The sequence below is a fragment of the Zalophus californianus genome, chromosome 4, assembly GCF_009762305.2.
Source record: "Zalophus californianus isolate mZalCal1 chromosome 4, mZalCal1.pri.v2, whole genome shotgun sequence".
Taxonomy (NCBI): domain Eukaryota; kingdom Metazoa; phylum Chordata; class Mammalia; order Carnivora; family Otariidae; genus Zalophus; species Zalophus californianus.
The window spans coordinates 155063827-155079672 of NC_045598.1; the positions used below are offsets into that span (position 1 = coordinate 155063827).

Below are 15846 nucleotides of genomic sequence, written 5' to 3' on the forward strand. Positions count from 1 at the left end.
CCCTTTTGTGCTGCTTGAATTTTATGACCATCAACACCTCAACAACAAACTTTTCAAAGAAAGTACATATTTTTTGAGCCATCACATCATATGTGAAAATATGAACAGTGACACAATGGGAGACTTGAGGGGTCATTTCTCAGGCTGAATGGACTAGTTACTATACCAACATGGTTGACCCATGGAATAAATGAAATTTGCTTCCAGTTTTTACAAATCCCATCAAAGTATCATTCCCCCCCTAGCTAGGGATCCAGTTCAATAATATCACCTTATCCTTATGACTTCAATCTTCACAAAGATTTCCATTCAGTCAAGATCATACTTGGAGGCATAAAAATGTTGCCCCATGTACAACGAGAATGAGTGGTGTGCTAACCAAGCCTACTCGGCAAACTTCCAACCTCTACAGGCAAGTGGCCAGTGGTTCTGTAGACCAACAAAGGAAAGGGAGTTGCTCTATGTCATTCTGTTCAGACTGAATTTTCTCTGTGATCCACTTACAACAGAGTTAGAGCAGAGAAGATGCAAGTAAGAGTTTGCCCAGCTCTTACTGCTGTCTCGATGTCTTCACTGTGGCACACTGGATCCCATCTACAGAAGGAAGATTCCCAAATTGTTGTTGAAGGCCCTCAATGATGAAAGGTTCTCTTTCTCATGGCCAGTTTTGAGATGTACAATGCTTAGGCTACAGGATTTAAAAGGTATCTGCTTACTTAAAGTGAGTTCAAAGGTCAAGTGACATGCTTATTTTCCATCTAGAATCTAAACCTCCAAAAAAACCCAAAACAAACAAACAAACAAACAAAAACAACTGAAATAGGAACCATCCTCCAATTACTCCAAATGAATATATTTTACCCAGTGCGGGGTTGATGACCAGAAACACACACACGGTAACTAAGAGACATGTTCAGCAGCAAAATAATGATCTTAGTAAAGAAGAGCATGCTCACCAGCTGTACGAGTCTTAGAAAGTCAACGAAGACATCACTTCTCAACATGTCTGGGTCCATGGTTACTGAAAAATACGGAGGGTGAACCCGGTTAGCATGCGGCTGGGTTGACTTCTCTGTTAAATTGCTCTGTCCTCAAGGGAGCCCTGAAGGCCTTGCCAGTGTGCCCCTGCCTCCTTGGGCAATGGAGCTACAACCTAGCAAATACATGAAAACCCACAAAGCTTGCCTCCTCCAGGCAGCCTTGACAGCAACGTGAACCCACCATGTCAGTCCCAGGAGTCTCACTTTATTCACACATCCCCATATCGCTCAACACCCAGCTTGCTCCCCTACCAGGATGATGATGAAGTTAATGTGAAAAAGCAAAAAGATCTTAAAACTTGGACCTGGACTCCCACTTTGGCAAGACATTTCTTAATTTGAAAATCTGAAATCAACCAAGAATCCCTGATTGAGAGTACCTCTCTTAACAATAGGAGCTCTCAAGAGGTTATCCCCAGAGAAGTGATTGTAAGGCTGTCAGAGAGATTTAAAGTTTTCTATTCTTCTATACCTGTAAGAGTATTTGCCCTCTTGATTTTGAAAGCTCAGATACCAATATTCAGGTGCCGTGGCCAGAGCAGAAGGGCAGAAGCTTTCCCCTGAGAAGTCTAAACTCCTGCAGGAGGTGCTCTCCCGCCTGTTTTCTCATTTCTTTCTTCTTTTTTTTTTTTAATAGGATTGATTGATTGATTGATTGATTGATTTGCCAGAGAGAGAGAAGAGCACAAGCAGGGGGAGCAGCTGAGGGAAAGGGAGAAGCAGGCTCCCCGCCGAGCAGGAAGCTGGATGTGGGGCTCGATCCTGGACCCTGGGATCATGACCTGAGCCGAAGGGAGACACCTAACCGACTGAGCCACCCGCGCGCCCCCTGCTTTCTCATTTCTTGCCCTCCTGCCTGTAACGCCTCTCCTGGACCCCGCACTCTAGCCAAACTCATGTACTTACTAAATCTGTAGCAAATGTCTTTCTCTTTCCCTTCACTCCCCCCACCCCCACCATGCCTTTTCCTTCCTTCCTTCTTTCTTTCTCTCCTTTCTTTTTCTCTTTTCTTTTTTCTCTTTCAGTTTCTCTTTCCTTCCTCCCCTCCCTCCTTCCTTACCTCGCTCTTTCCTTCTTCCCTTCCCTTTTTTTTTTGTTGCCAGTTCCATTGACTGCCTCACTGTAACTTCTACCAGCCTTCAAAACTAGCACTGACGGAAGTCATTTCAAGTTGTATCTTTCCCAACAATGCAACATTTTTCAAAAGAAAGGAACGAAAAAAAGGTCTCCCTGTTATGAGAAACTTTTTATAAAAGGTATTCCCTCTTTTTTAAGGGAGATGATTTGGGGGGATAGGGAACCCTTGTCTTATTTTCTGGAATCTATGTGGTGGATATGCAAATTAACATTGTAATTGTTAGCATGGATTCTTGGAGATGCGGAAAGCTGTTGAAAAAAGTGTTCATTCAATTAGTATTTACTGTGCAACTGTTAAGAACCAGGTACAATGCTAAGCACTTTGTCTATTTTAGTTCATTTAATCTTCACGACAAACCCTGCGATAAATATTATCTCCACTTTACAGATAGACACTGAAGCTCAGAGAAGGTAAATGTTTTGCCCAAGGTCATATAGCCAGTGAAGTGCAAACCTAGGATTTGACTCTGGGTCTGACTCTAGAGCCCACGGTCTTAAGTCACACTGTCTCCTTGCTCTGCCTTGCCAGAGGAGGATGCAGGAGATATCCCCATGATGTGCACAAAGGCCAGGCCTGGAAAAGCAACCCCTTAGGCACTGTGATCATTTGTGGAAAGGCCAGTAGTTAAAGGAGTATTTCCCTAAGACATGAGAAATCAAACCAAGAGAGAAGAAAAATTCAACAGATATTACATTTTGAGTTTGAAAAGGCTTATTTAACAGGTCTAAAAGAGGTATATTCTCCATTACAAAAGACGAATGGGAAATAGAGGACTTCTAGAATTTTTATTTACTATCTTCTTTAAGGAAACAAGTGCCATCATGAGAGTAATGAAGTAAGTCTATAATTCCTGATCTAGAATGGTCTATAAAATACAGATTTTTAAGAGGGAAAAATCAACTTACAGAAGAAAAACACGTTTTTTCTTGTGCTGTGAAGGGCATTGGTGGGATAGTTGGTGTGGTTTGAGAAAGGTCTCTAGATTAGATATTATTTTATCAGTGTTAGTTGCCTGATTTTGATAACTATAGTGTGGTTGTAGAAGAGAATGTCCTTGATCTTAGGGAATACACACAGAAGTATTTAAGGGGAAAGTGGCTTGTGTATGTAACAAAGGCCTCTCAAAACATTATATATAACACACACACGCACACCCCGAAATTGAGAGGATGATAAAGCAAATATAAAATGTTAGCATTTGGGAAATCTGGTTGAAGACTATACAGAAATTCTTTACATTATTTCTGCACCTTTTTGTAAGTCAGAAATTCTTTCAGAATAAAGTTTTTAAGAATCAGGTATCAAAAAGTATATAGAGTACATTCCAATCTGTGTTTAACAAACAGGGATGTGCACACACACCGGTAGACACAAAAATTGCTTCCAAGGAATACATAAGTCATAGTGTTTACTTCTAGAGGCCTAAAGGGGTGGGGGCTGGGCTGGAAGGGAATGTACCTTTCATTTTATACTCTTCGGACAGGATCTACTTTTCAAATATTTTGTGTATATACTATTTCCCCTTTTCAAAATCTTTAAATACTTGAATGCCAATTTTGCTACTTCTCCCAAACCCCCTTTCTAAGAGTGCTTAGTTTTGCCAACCACACTTTTGCTGTGCACAGCATTTGCAGGATACAGGCAAGGGGCAAGGACCAGGGTACTGCAAGCCTCATCAGGGTCAGAGCAGACTTCTGAGGCTCCCTGGTTGTTGGACAGAGATGGAAATGCAACTCTGATATTTTCTCAGAGCTTTCAGGAAAACAGTTCATCTCAGTCCTCTATTTTGGTCTCAATTCAGGTAATAGGTCTTTGACTTTTACAATCAAAGCCAACATACAGCATCCAAAGGCAAATGTGAAAACAGAGTATTTTTAAAACCAAATACAAAGGCCATATTTTGTATGTTTCCATTTATATAAAATGTTCAGAACAAGCAAATCTATTAAGACAGAAATTAGTTTAGGGGGTGATAGAGGCATGTGGGGGAGAGGAATAAGGGGTGATTGATAATAGATATAAGGTTTCTTTTTGGGGTGACAAAAATGTTCTCAAATTAGATTATGGTGGATGAATGCACAATTCTGTAAATATACTAAAAACCATTCAATTGTACAACTTTTTAAAAAAGATTTAATTTATTTATCTAAGAGAGAGAGAATGGGGGGGAGGGGCAGAAGAGGGGTCCCCGCCGAGCAGGGAGCTGGACATGGGGCTCCATCCCAGGACCCTGGGATCATGACCTGAGCCAAAGGCAGATGCTTAACTGACTGAGCCACTCAGGTGCCCCGAACTGCACACTTTAAATGCGTGCATTTTACAGTATATGATCTGTATCTCGATAAATCTGTAAAAATAAAATCCAAATACATACCATTCTGCAAATATTGTTCCAACTGGCCCCTCCTCTCATCAGCCATGGATGTGGTCATTGCAAGATAATACTTTGGTGGAAAAGGTGGCAGGCAATTTCCAAAGACCCGCCTCAGCTGAAAGATCCAGAAAATGCAGTTAAGGCAAAGAACCTCCAATTCAAGGTTGATGAGACACCAAAGCCTCCTCTTAGGGCAAGTCTCATTATAGTACTTAATTTAAAATTAACCCTTCGTGGTGACCAAAGGGAGGAAAAGGGGATGATTTGATTTTCTTAGGAAGGAGTTTATTTCAGGATAGGTTTCTGAAGATACTATTAGACATACTACAGACTGACCTCTCCAGTCTGAGTTTGGTAGATTTGGGATTTGGGATACCTTTTAATTTTTCATTTGTTTTTGCAAGACTGTCCACCACTCATACCATACAATGTTTCTTTAACTCATTCTCCAATAGTATCTGTGATAACAATGAGCATAGTTAGGAATTTAATTCCCCACCCCACCTCCACCAAGTCTGAACGTAACAGATGCTTACAGCATGCGATCTGATATGGTATCCCCTAGCCAGTACTAATGGGCACTGGGAATATGGTTAGTCTGACTTGAGATATGCCATCAGTATAAAACACACTCCAGACTCCCGAACTTAGTACAGAGAAAAAAGAAGTAAAATATTTCACTAATAACTCCTTATATTGATATGTTGAAATGGTAATATTTTAGATATACTAGATTAAATAAAGTATATTAAAATTAATTTCACCTGTTTCTTTTTATGCTTTTTAATCGGGCGACCAGAAAAATTTAAATTATATAAGTGGCTCACATTATATTTCTATTGGACAGTGCTGGCTTATACAATTCCTATAAGGCTGACATGTGATCCCAGTAGCAACCCAATCAGGCCCTTCCCACCCTCCTACTCACCCAAATATTGGTCCAAGACCAAGGTGGCAATTATTTTTATGCAACCTAAATAGTGGATGTATCAAAAATATGTTTTAAAATTAGATAATCGAAAGTGCATCTTCCTTCCTTCCAGCCCTACACTTACAGTAGCAGCTTGAAGATAAGGCACGGCATCATTCTCTCTAAAATAAGAGAAAGGAAGGGCACCTGGGTGGCTCAGTCGGTTAAGCCTCTGACTCTTGACTTCGGCTCAGGTCATGATCTCAGGGTCAGAGGCCCTGACATGGAGCCCCGTGTTGGGTTCCACGCTCAGCCTGCTGGAAATTCTCTCTCATTCTCTGTCCCTCCCCACCCTCTCTGAAATAAGTAAATCTAAAAAATAAAATAAAATAAAATAATGAAATAAAATAAAATATAAAATAAAATAAAATAAAATATGAGAAAGGAAACTAGCCAGAAATCAGGTTTTAACATGGTACCTCTGCAGAAGGGTAAAACTCTTACTATTTCATAGTCAGTGGCTTAAAGAAAATGAAAACAGATTTAAGAGAAACAAACAGGTAGAAATTTTAATTCCATGGCCTTTGTCACAAACAGTGTGTATGTGGTGAATATTAACAATGCATAGGCCCTAGCTTCAAAATACATCAAGAATCTTACCAGTTCTCAGGACACCTGCGTGGCTCAGTTGGGTAAGCATCTGCCTTTGGCTCAGGTCATGATCTAGGGTCCTGGGATCGAGCCCCACATCGGGGTCCCTGTTCAGTGGGGGGTCTGCTTCTCCTTCTCCCTCTGCCTCCTCCCCCTGCTCATATTCTCTGTCTCTCCCTCTCTCTTTCGAATAAATAAATTTAAAAAAAAACTTACCAATTCTCTCCACCCCCACTGCCATCACCCTGGTCCAAACTACTGTCCTCTCTTTGCCCCATTACTGCAACAGCTTTACAACAGATCTTTCTGCTTCTGCCCTTGACCCCCTTCAGTTTATTCTTAATACTGCATCTAAGGTAACGTTCTAAAAAGGTAAGCTAGATCAATCCATTGCCCTGCTCAAAATCCTTCATGGCTTCCTATCTCACTCAAGGGAAAGTCAATATCTTCGCAGTGGCCAAGAGCTGTGCCATTCAACATGATGTCCACTAGCCACCTGTGACTACTTAAATCAATTAAAATGAAATAAAATTTAAAATTCAGTTCCTCAGTTGTACTAGCCACATTTCAAATACTCAACAGTATTTGTGGCAAGTTGCTACTGAACTGGACAAAGAAAACATAGAGCATTTCCATCAGCACAGAAAGTTCTATTGGACAGCATTGGTCTAAGATCTAGAAAGGTTAGTAATTGCCTGCCTGTAGGTGAGATACATGAAGTAAATGGATGGCAGTTGATGGGAGTCAGGTTTTTCATTCCTGAAGTGAGAGTTTTCAGATAAGCAAGGGCAGTAGGCTGGAATGATCCATGTGGTGATGGATGACAGTTGGGGATCTTGGTATGAACTCATGTTTAGCTTAACATAGATCCAGATGGTTACATATAAAGAGAGTTATAGATATGTGTATACACATATTTCCTTGCTCTGTCAGCTGAGAGGGCCTCGAAGCAACAACACGATAGTAGCAATGAACATACCTAGTCTGAGACCTTGGTTTCTCTTAACCATTCCCCAACTAAAGCAACCAGGGCTCCATGAAGAAAATAGTTGATTTTTTAGAACTGAAGCAGGAGATATAGAAGAGGCATCTGGGGCATCTTGTGGCACCAGAAAACAAGAAAGTGCTCAAAACAACAACAACAAAAAATCAACAATGGGCACACGTGCAAGAGTTACAGAAGCAAACTTGAAGGAGTTCCCAGGGGCAGAAGCTGGAACAGATAAAATAGCAGAATAAAGCAGTACTGAAGTATAATCCAAAGTATAAAGTAACTATCCAGGAGTCTATGCAGCTATCAATTACTGAAAAAATACAGAGGAGAGAAGAGACAAATCCGTGAAGAATCCTGAATAATTTCTGTAGATACTCATCCCATGAGGAGATGGAGCATTAATCTCCACTCTTTAAGCGTGGACTGCACATAGTGACTGCCTTCCAAAGGGTACACTTTGGAAAAGGAGGAAGAAGAGTAACTGCACAGTGCTGAAACCTGACAAACACAGCCTCAGCCAGGTGATCAAGGCATCAACAGTGGTAAGTCATGTTGATGGTTAGGTGCTCTTCCTGTGAGATGATTAGAACAACAGGGACCTCTGTGATCTTCCCTAACCCCAGCCTGGCCAGGTGAAAAACGTCTGATTCTAACAGAGGGACATCTCACAAAATAACTGACTCATGTACCTCGAAAAGGTCATTAAAAACAAGGAACGTCTGTGAAATTGACGGTCAAGAGGAGAGTAAGCCGACAACTAAATGTAATGTGGTGTCCTAGATGGGATTCTGGGGCAGCAATAGGACATTAGCTTAACACTAAAGAAGCAGAACTGAATTGTGGTCTATAGTTCATCATAATGTATTAATATTGGTACATTAATGGTAACAAATGTTCCCTACTAATGGAAAACAACAGGGCAAACTGGGTGTGGGGCTATATGGGAACTCTCTGTACTATCTTTGCAATATTCTGTAAATCTAAAACTGGTCCACAAAAATAAAGCTCATTAAAAAAAAACAAACCTGATGTTCTGGCTTCTTGAAAAATCAGAGGTTCTGGAATCACTGCGTTCACATTCTTCAGGTAATCATCCCCGTTAGAGGAGGCCTAAGCGGTTTCCACCTGTCCCCACTGCCTCTCACTTGGTCCACGCCTCTCATTTCAATTACCTGCCTGATCCCTATAGCCATCGAAGTTTGCAACCTTTCGTCCTCTAAATCTGGTAGTATAAAATATTATAGCAACAATTTTTTAATATACATATTTTTAAGATTTTATTTATTTATCAGAGAGAGAGAGAGAGAGAGGCAGGCAGAGGGAGAAGCGGGCGTGGAACTCCATCCCAGGACCCTGGGATCATGACCTGAGCCGAAGGCAGATGCTTAACTGACTGAGCCACCCAGGCATCCCGCAACAATTTTTTTTTTTTTAAGTCAAGGCAATTTTCCTGTTATGCTATACACTGCCCAAAGACACCCCAGTTGGAGCATCAAATCAGGCAAGGCTGCTCAAACAACCTGGGATTTATGTACCCCATCTCTGTTAATTCCATGAACTAGGAGCAGAAAATTGTCTTCTTTGCATGTGACTATTTCTTGATTAACGGATCAAGCGATCTTTAAAATGCATTTGTCTTCCTAGGCATGCGTTCATAAATGTCGAAGATGCTCCCAAATTGGTTTGAATCACAGCATCCTTGAGCCATCTGGGTTTTCCGTGGGCAGGAGAGCATCTTGGCCCTACCGTAGGGCCAAGAGCTGGGGGAAAAGTCACCAAGGCTTAAGGTTCTATGACCCAACACAGCCCAAACTCTCCCAGCAGGTTTTACAACCTAAGCTGACTTCTCAAGGAATATTTCCCCTCCCCTCTCTAATACTGGTTTAAGGGGGAAGATAAACATATAATAAACTGAGTAGTTAGGTCTGCCAAAGATCAATCATTGACTCCCCAAGTTCTTCAACTCCATCAAAATATAACCTTTGCTACTGGTCTCAGCACACAGTTTAGCTATAAAAACCAATAGCATAATAAGAATTACCTGTTACTAGAGTTTAGCCCAAAGACTTCCCAAAAATTGTTCAAAGTTCTCCAAAGGAAAACATACCTCTTTTGTTTATTATGAGATGTTTTGTTTGGGGTTTTTGTTTGTTTTTAAAAGACCATGTTTAGATAATACATGTTTTTAATCCCAGCACAATCCCCTGCACTGATTTCTCCATCATAGAGTTCTGCCTTTTAACATGAAGAGAACTTTACTGGCCAATGGAAAATATCATCTCCTTCCCCGCCTTATGCACTCCCAGCCCCCCATACTTATCCCAAAGTGGCGACCCAGGACAAGTGGAATTACAGACACAAATAGTGTCCTTTCTAATGTTGGCTTACCCATTCCACTTCTCTAAGGCCCCTTCGAATCAAAACCCCAGATTTACCAGATAAAGGGCCACAGCTCAAAGCAATCCAGACTGTGGCATCTGGCACCAAATAATATTAGCTTTTATATTATTCTATTTGTTTCTCAAAACAGCCCTGTGAGGTAGATGATCATCATCACCATTAACATGTCATCCTGCCACCTTCACATCAAATTACATGATAATCACAGTAACCTGAAGCTTGGGGAGATGAAGTGACTTTAACCAAGGTCCTATAAGCTAATAAGTGGCAGGTTTTCATTACTTTTCCCTTCTCTCCCTCATTTCCCTTCCTTCTCCTCCACCAAATCTCTATTGAGCATCTACTAAAGAAGGATCCCATGCTGGGTATACTATGCCTATAGCTTCATTCATTCCTTCATTTAAATATTTGGCTTTTGTAACTAAATAACCAAGGGAAAGAAAATATCTACACAAAAGGAGGAACATGACAAGGTCTAAACACGAAGTGACCCAGGAATCCAAGAAAGGCAACTCATGCAATCAGGGAGGACTTCCCAGAGGAGGTGAGGCTTGAGATGGGTCTTGAGAAAGGGCTGGTCCCTGACCAGTGGGCCAGAAAGCAGGGGTCTTCCCAGGAGAGGGAAGTGAGGTAGACAGAGGTAATGAATAGGCCAGTCTAATACACAGAATCTGAGGTATGGAAAGAGGGGAAGGAGCTAGGCTGGGTTAGCACCTGCAGTGGCGAAGATGAAACCAGCACATATGGGCTCACACAGCATTTCCATCACCGTAGAAGGATCCTTTGCAAGATTCTATGGCTTGTGCCCATTGCCATATCTGATACTGGCAAAATGTTTGCAAAGGGGCGGGCATCCTTTTCATAGAGTCCAGTGTCGCTTACACAGTATGGCCTCATCTTTAACACTTGGTCAAAATGAGCTAGTTAAATGTTTCCATCGAAGGTCTCTTTAAATCCCTTAGAGGAAGGTGGTGTAGGCAAGAGTGGAGCATAAATCAAACTGGTTTTATTTAGCCGAAGGCGCAGAGAGAAGTCAGGTCAGGAAGTTCACATGGCAGAGAGATGAGCAGCCCTCAACAGCAGAGGGGCAAGCTGCCAGACCTGGAAGGAACCTCACCATGGGACAGGGCTACAGGCGATGACTTCAGAGGGCATAAGTCACAACCGACTTCTTGAAAAACAGCCAGGTTTAGTTCCCCAGGGGCAGTCTTAGATGCAGTAGCCTCCACGCAGCTGGGCAGAGAAAGAGCAGGGGCCACCTCGCCTGGGCAGGTGCCCTTCCTCAATCTCAAAGTTATCCAATATACAAAATAGAAATCCAATACTTAAAGTCAAAAATCATATGTGCTGAGATGCCTGGGTGGCTCAGTCAGTTAAGCGTCTGCCTTCGGCTCAGGTCATGATCTCAGGGTCCTGGGACCAAGTGCCGCATCAGACTCCCTGCTCAGCGGGAAGGCTGCTTCTCCCTCTCCCGCTGCCCCCTGCTTGTGCTCTCTCTCTCACACACTCTCTCTCTCAAATAAAATTTAAAAAAAATCACATGTGCTGAAGTGCCATCTGCACATAATATACCACAGTGCATACCATCTAATAGGAACTTAGTAAATGTTTCTTAAGTAAATAAAGCAGTTAATTCTATAAGATGACATTTTTATTCTATCAGGATACAGAACTTCCTAGGAAATATACTCAAATGCACACACAGATGGGGCCTTTTATTGTTTTCCTTTTTATAGTGCTTTGTATTAAATCAGATTAAGAATTCTGAGGCATTTTCAGATCTTCAGTGGAAGAGGAAGAATAAGATCTAGCTGAGAAGTGCCTGAAAGACATCCCCCAAACTTTCTCAGACTCAGGGTTGCCAGACAAAATAAAGGATGCCCGGGTAAGTATGTCCCAAATACTGCATGGAACTACTTATCTAAAAATTTCTTTGTTGATCAGAAATTCACATTTAACTGGGGAGCGTGTGTTTTTATTTGCTAAATCTGGCAAACTTACTCAGACTATATACAAAACGGGAGTCATTATGATGAGTGTACTGCTGACCCCACAGAGGCTTGCTGGGCAGTCTGAATAAAATCCTGTGCTTGGAACTCAGGCAGAAAGCAGATCTTGGTTGCCTGGGGTGAGAAGTGGAGGGAGAGGATCAAAGGCAAAGGGGACAAGGGAATTTTAGAGTGTAAAACTTTTCTTTATCTTGATTATGGCGGTAGTATTGTATACATGTACCAAAATTCACCACATTGAGCACCTGAAATTGGGAATTTTCATGTTATTCCAAAATAGAGTAAAACCTTGTTATTTTAGGACCCAATTGTTTTACTGATACAATTTATTTTGTTGACTTTAGTAAGAAACCACAAAATGTAATGGGTCAGAGCAGTTTCTGGAGATCAAATCTTTGCTCCAATACTTACCAGCAGTTTGATTTGGAGCAAGCTGTGCCTCAGTTTTCTCATCTGTTAAATGAGGCTAATTATAATCCTAGCTCATAGAACTGCTGTAAAAATTAAACATGCTATTACAGGTAAAGCTCTTGGTACCAACCTTAATGCACAGTAACTGCTTGTTGTTTTAAATTAATAATACAAATAGCCACCTAAGTCCTAAATAGTTTCTTTAAAATGAAGTTGTTCCGACTGAAAGAGGAAAAATGCTAAGTGCAAGGTGTAAGATAGTTGGAAACTGGATAAAGAAATCTCCACTTTTGGATTTTGAAAAATTTGGGACAAATATGAAGTATTAATTAATATCTACTCTATACCCCACATTGGGCACCAGGCTGTGGCAATTCAATATTTAAGAGTCCACTGCAGTGGGGTGTCTGGGTGGCTCAGTCAGTTAAGCATTGACTCTTGGTTTTGGCTCAGGTCATGTTCTCAGGGGTCCTGAGACTGAGCCCCATGTTAGGCTCCACGCTCAGTGGGGAGTCTGCTTGAGATTCTCTCCCTCTGCCCCTCCCATCATGGGTGCACCTTTCTCCCTCAAATAAATAAATCTTAAAAAAGAGGGGGGGGACACCTGGGTGGCTCAGTTGGTTAAGTATCTGCCTTCAGCTCAGGTCATGATCCTGGGGTCCTGGGATGGAGCCGCGTATCAGGCTCCTTGCTGAGCAAGAAGCCTGCTTCCCCTCTGCCTTCAGCTCCCCCTGCTTGTGCGTGCACGCTCTCTCTCTCTCTCTGACAAATAAAATCTTAAATCAGTCAGTAAATGTTTACTGAGCATGTACCATGTCCGAGGTTCTGGGAGAAACTAGCCCCTACTCTTCGCAAGTACCCTGGAAATTGGACACCTATAACCATCTATTTATTATTTTTGATGAAAAAATTGAAGGTCAGAGAAGAGGTAAGGTGACCAGCCAGGAAGTGGTCAGCCAATTCCACACCCTCCTGCTCCCCACAGCTGTGTCCTGTTTTTCATGCTGTGAATGGCAACCTCCCCAATTCCACCTCACATTAGAGAAGACGGATTAGTGGGGGAGATGGTACCTCAACTTCCTCCTCCAAATACCTAACACACCTGTACTTTCTCTTCCCTTAAGATCTCCATCTGCCAACCTCAGCAGTCCTCTCAAATCCCCAGACAGGTTTTGGTCACAATTAGCTTCTCATCTTGCACAAGTCTGAATCCATGCCTTCCACACTGAGTCAGCCCACCATCATTCCTGAGAACCTTCTGGGGCAACTGCAGCAGGTGGTAGCAATTCAGAGAGGACCACACAAATTACAAGCATATTACAAGATAACAAGCGCATTTTACACCTGTTTTTTGTTGACTCCAAAGAAACATAATCATACCTTGAAAATGGACTTTTCCAATGCCCTCTGATACGAGCAAGAAGGCTCACTGCAATGTTTGCAATATAAAAAAAAAATGAAATTAAGAGCTGTCCTTCAACAGAAGGTATATCTATTCACTAGAAACCCAGATTGCCTGGAAGGATTCTCCTAAAAATGTTAATAGCTGTTGCCTGGGCAAGTTTGTCTGTTTCTTGGTTTTGTTTTGAGTTTTATTTATTTAAGTAATCTCTGTACCCAGCCTGGGGCTCAAACTCAGGACCCTGAGATCAAGAGTCACATGCTCTTCCCACTGAGCCAACCAGGCTCCCCTTTCTTTCTAATTTTAGGTATATTCTCTTTAAAATCAAGGTATATAATCTAAAAAAAAATTAATTAAAAAGAAAACATTATGCGTGGAGGTAGAGGGAGGGTGAAGTTTATTTCCAAACTTTCTTTTACTCCTCCAACCCATTTTGAAGACCTGCAACACTTCCTTATTAGGACAATAAAACCCATTAGAGCAGGTTAATAAATCAGGCTGCCTCCCAAAGAAAATGCCACCAGGACTTCAGAGTGAGAAACTGTAGTGGGAAATGGCCTCCTGTCCTGGTAAGTCATCTGCTTCCTGGGTTTCCAGCCTGCCAGTACTTGAAGCCTATAAATACACGAATTTGAAAACAAAAATAAACACACCTTTTTAAAAGAAGTCAGCCTAAGAAACTCTGGGAGATTAAACACCTACGTACAAGATTCCTAAGGCACCTTGGTCTAGACTGAGTATGCTCATTTTGAATGGGGGCGTTGTCCTGGGGGACAGCTGAAACTGAAAGGGAGCACCCTGCCAGGTGGGGCTGCTGAGGATCATTGGGCTGGAAAGAGGCTGGGAGAATGACCTGAGCCTATCCCCTCATCTCCCAGCTGTAGATGGTTAGGAGCGGCAACCTATATACAAGGAGCGGTATGCCAAGCAATACCAAATTGCCGATTAGGAGCTTGGAGTCCTCAAAAAGTCCGCTGTCTTGGGGCGCACTCACCTGCCTCGAACCTGCTCACCTGTTCGTTCCAACGATGCAGTCGGCTGTAGCGCACCCTGCAGAAGAGGTAGCCGTCCAGGTACACGGAGTACAGCTGCAACACAAAGACAGACCGTCTGGATTAGCTGAGCGAGCAGGTGAGCCCCCGCCCCGCCAGGTCGCCAACCTTCCCCAGCCCAGTCGGCCCTGGCCCCCGGCGCACCACGTAGCGGCCCCCTAGCGGGTCCAGCTGCTGCTGGGACACCGGGATACAGAAGTGCATCTTCATGGCTCCGGCGGCGGCCCGGGAACAGCGCTTGGCAAGCCGAGCCGCGGCGGCGGCGGCGCGTTCGTCCGCGAGTCCGGGCTCCCGGAGCAATTGCGCAGCAGCTCAGCAGCAGCGCGGGCCTAGTCTCGGAGCCCCGGGGCGGTGGCCCGGGTGGTGGCGGCGGGGGGTGGGGGTTGGGGGTGGGGAGCTGGGCACGCCGCCCCGGGCCACGCCGCCCCCAGCCCCGCCCAGCTCTGGCCGAGCGGCTGGGTGCCGGGGCCTGCGGGGAGCCGGGCTCCCCGGGGCCAGGCGGGGCCTGGGACGGAATACACGCCAGCCGGGGGTTTCACCCTGGGTGGACCTCTCCCAACTCCATGGCGGGAAAATCGTACATGCGTGCGTGGGTGCGGGGGGAGAGAGAATTCTGGGGAGAAGGTCCTAGGTTTTCTCCGGATTTTCATCAGAACCCACAAAAGTTTAAAATGGTTGCTCTAGCCACATAAATGTCCTGCCCACGTGCCAACCAGGGAGCTACTTCCCACCCTGCCCCAACATTTCAGGGTGGGGCTACGTGCTCGGGGGTGTGTGGGGGGGAATGCCGCCCAGGAGAAACCCGCTTTCTCCGAGCGTCCACTCCAGGGCTCCATTCTGACTCCCCGGCTTGTGGAATGTCTGGCCCCCATTCCAACGCGCCTGTAGCGTGAGGGGGAGACCGAGACGGAGCGAGAGATCGATCCCATGCAGATGCGCCCTCAAGCTCAAAAAGTTGACCTTTTCTCCAGGTAGGTGCCCCGACAGGGTTGAAAAAAGTTTGTGTCCCGTTACCTGTCGACAAAGCCCGCATGCAGCGCACCGCGAATTAAGATTTTCAAGAAATGCACAAATCTAGTAGTTGTCCTAGGATTAGCGCAATTATATTAGCTTTAGTTTTGTGTGGTAACATTTGTTAAATCTAACACTGAAGGTATGCCATAATATTTATAACCCCGATTTAGTATTTTTTAATACTAAATATTTTTCCTTTAGAAACTTTCCCAATAATATACAGCGGAAACCTCAACAATTTTTTCCCTTCATATACCAGAAACCTTATCAGATGAAAATGGGTTGGGCCTCTCTTGATCCCCAGGAAGCCCTGGTTTTAAATAGGTGCCGGCCTCCAGTTAGCTGGGTTTGTATAAACCCTGTGTTCTCTGGACTAACCAGCCCAAGTTCTTTCAACAGTCTTTGATCTTTAGCTGTGTAAAGTAATCCTCCTAATTCCCTTATTCTAGTG

General features: G+C 43.4%; 1 protein-coding gene across 2 annotated transcripts in view; it reads right to left on the bottom strand.

Moving 5' to 3' along the window:
* Nucleotides 1-14705, bottom strand: part of SNX31 (sorting nexin 31) — a 57207-nt gene extending 42502 nt beyond the window's left edge. For both annotated transcript variants that reach the window (XM_027617793.2, XM_027617782.2), the window contains exons 1-4: nucleotides 14526-14705; nucleotides 14343-14417; nucleotides 4553-4667; nucleotides 957-1021 (exon numbers count right to left, since the gene is read on the bottom strand). In XM_027617793.2, coding sequence (XP_027473594.1) covers nucleotides 957-1021; nucleotides 4553-4667; nucleotides 14343-14417; nucleotides 14526-14591 — 321 coding nt within the window. In that variant the 5' untranslated portion in view covers nucleotides 14592-14705. The remainder of the gene's footprint in view (nucleotides 1-956; nucleotides 1022-4552; nucleotides 4668-14342; nucleotides 14418-14525) is intronic.
* Between the last annotated feature and the right edge of the window lie 1141 nt (nucleotides 14706-15846).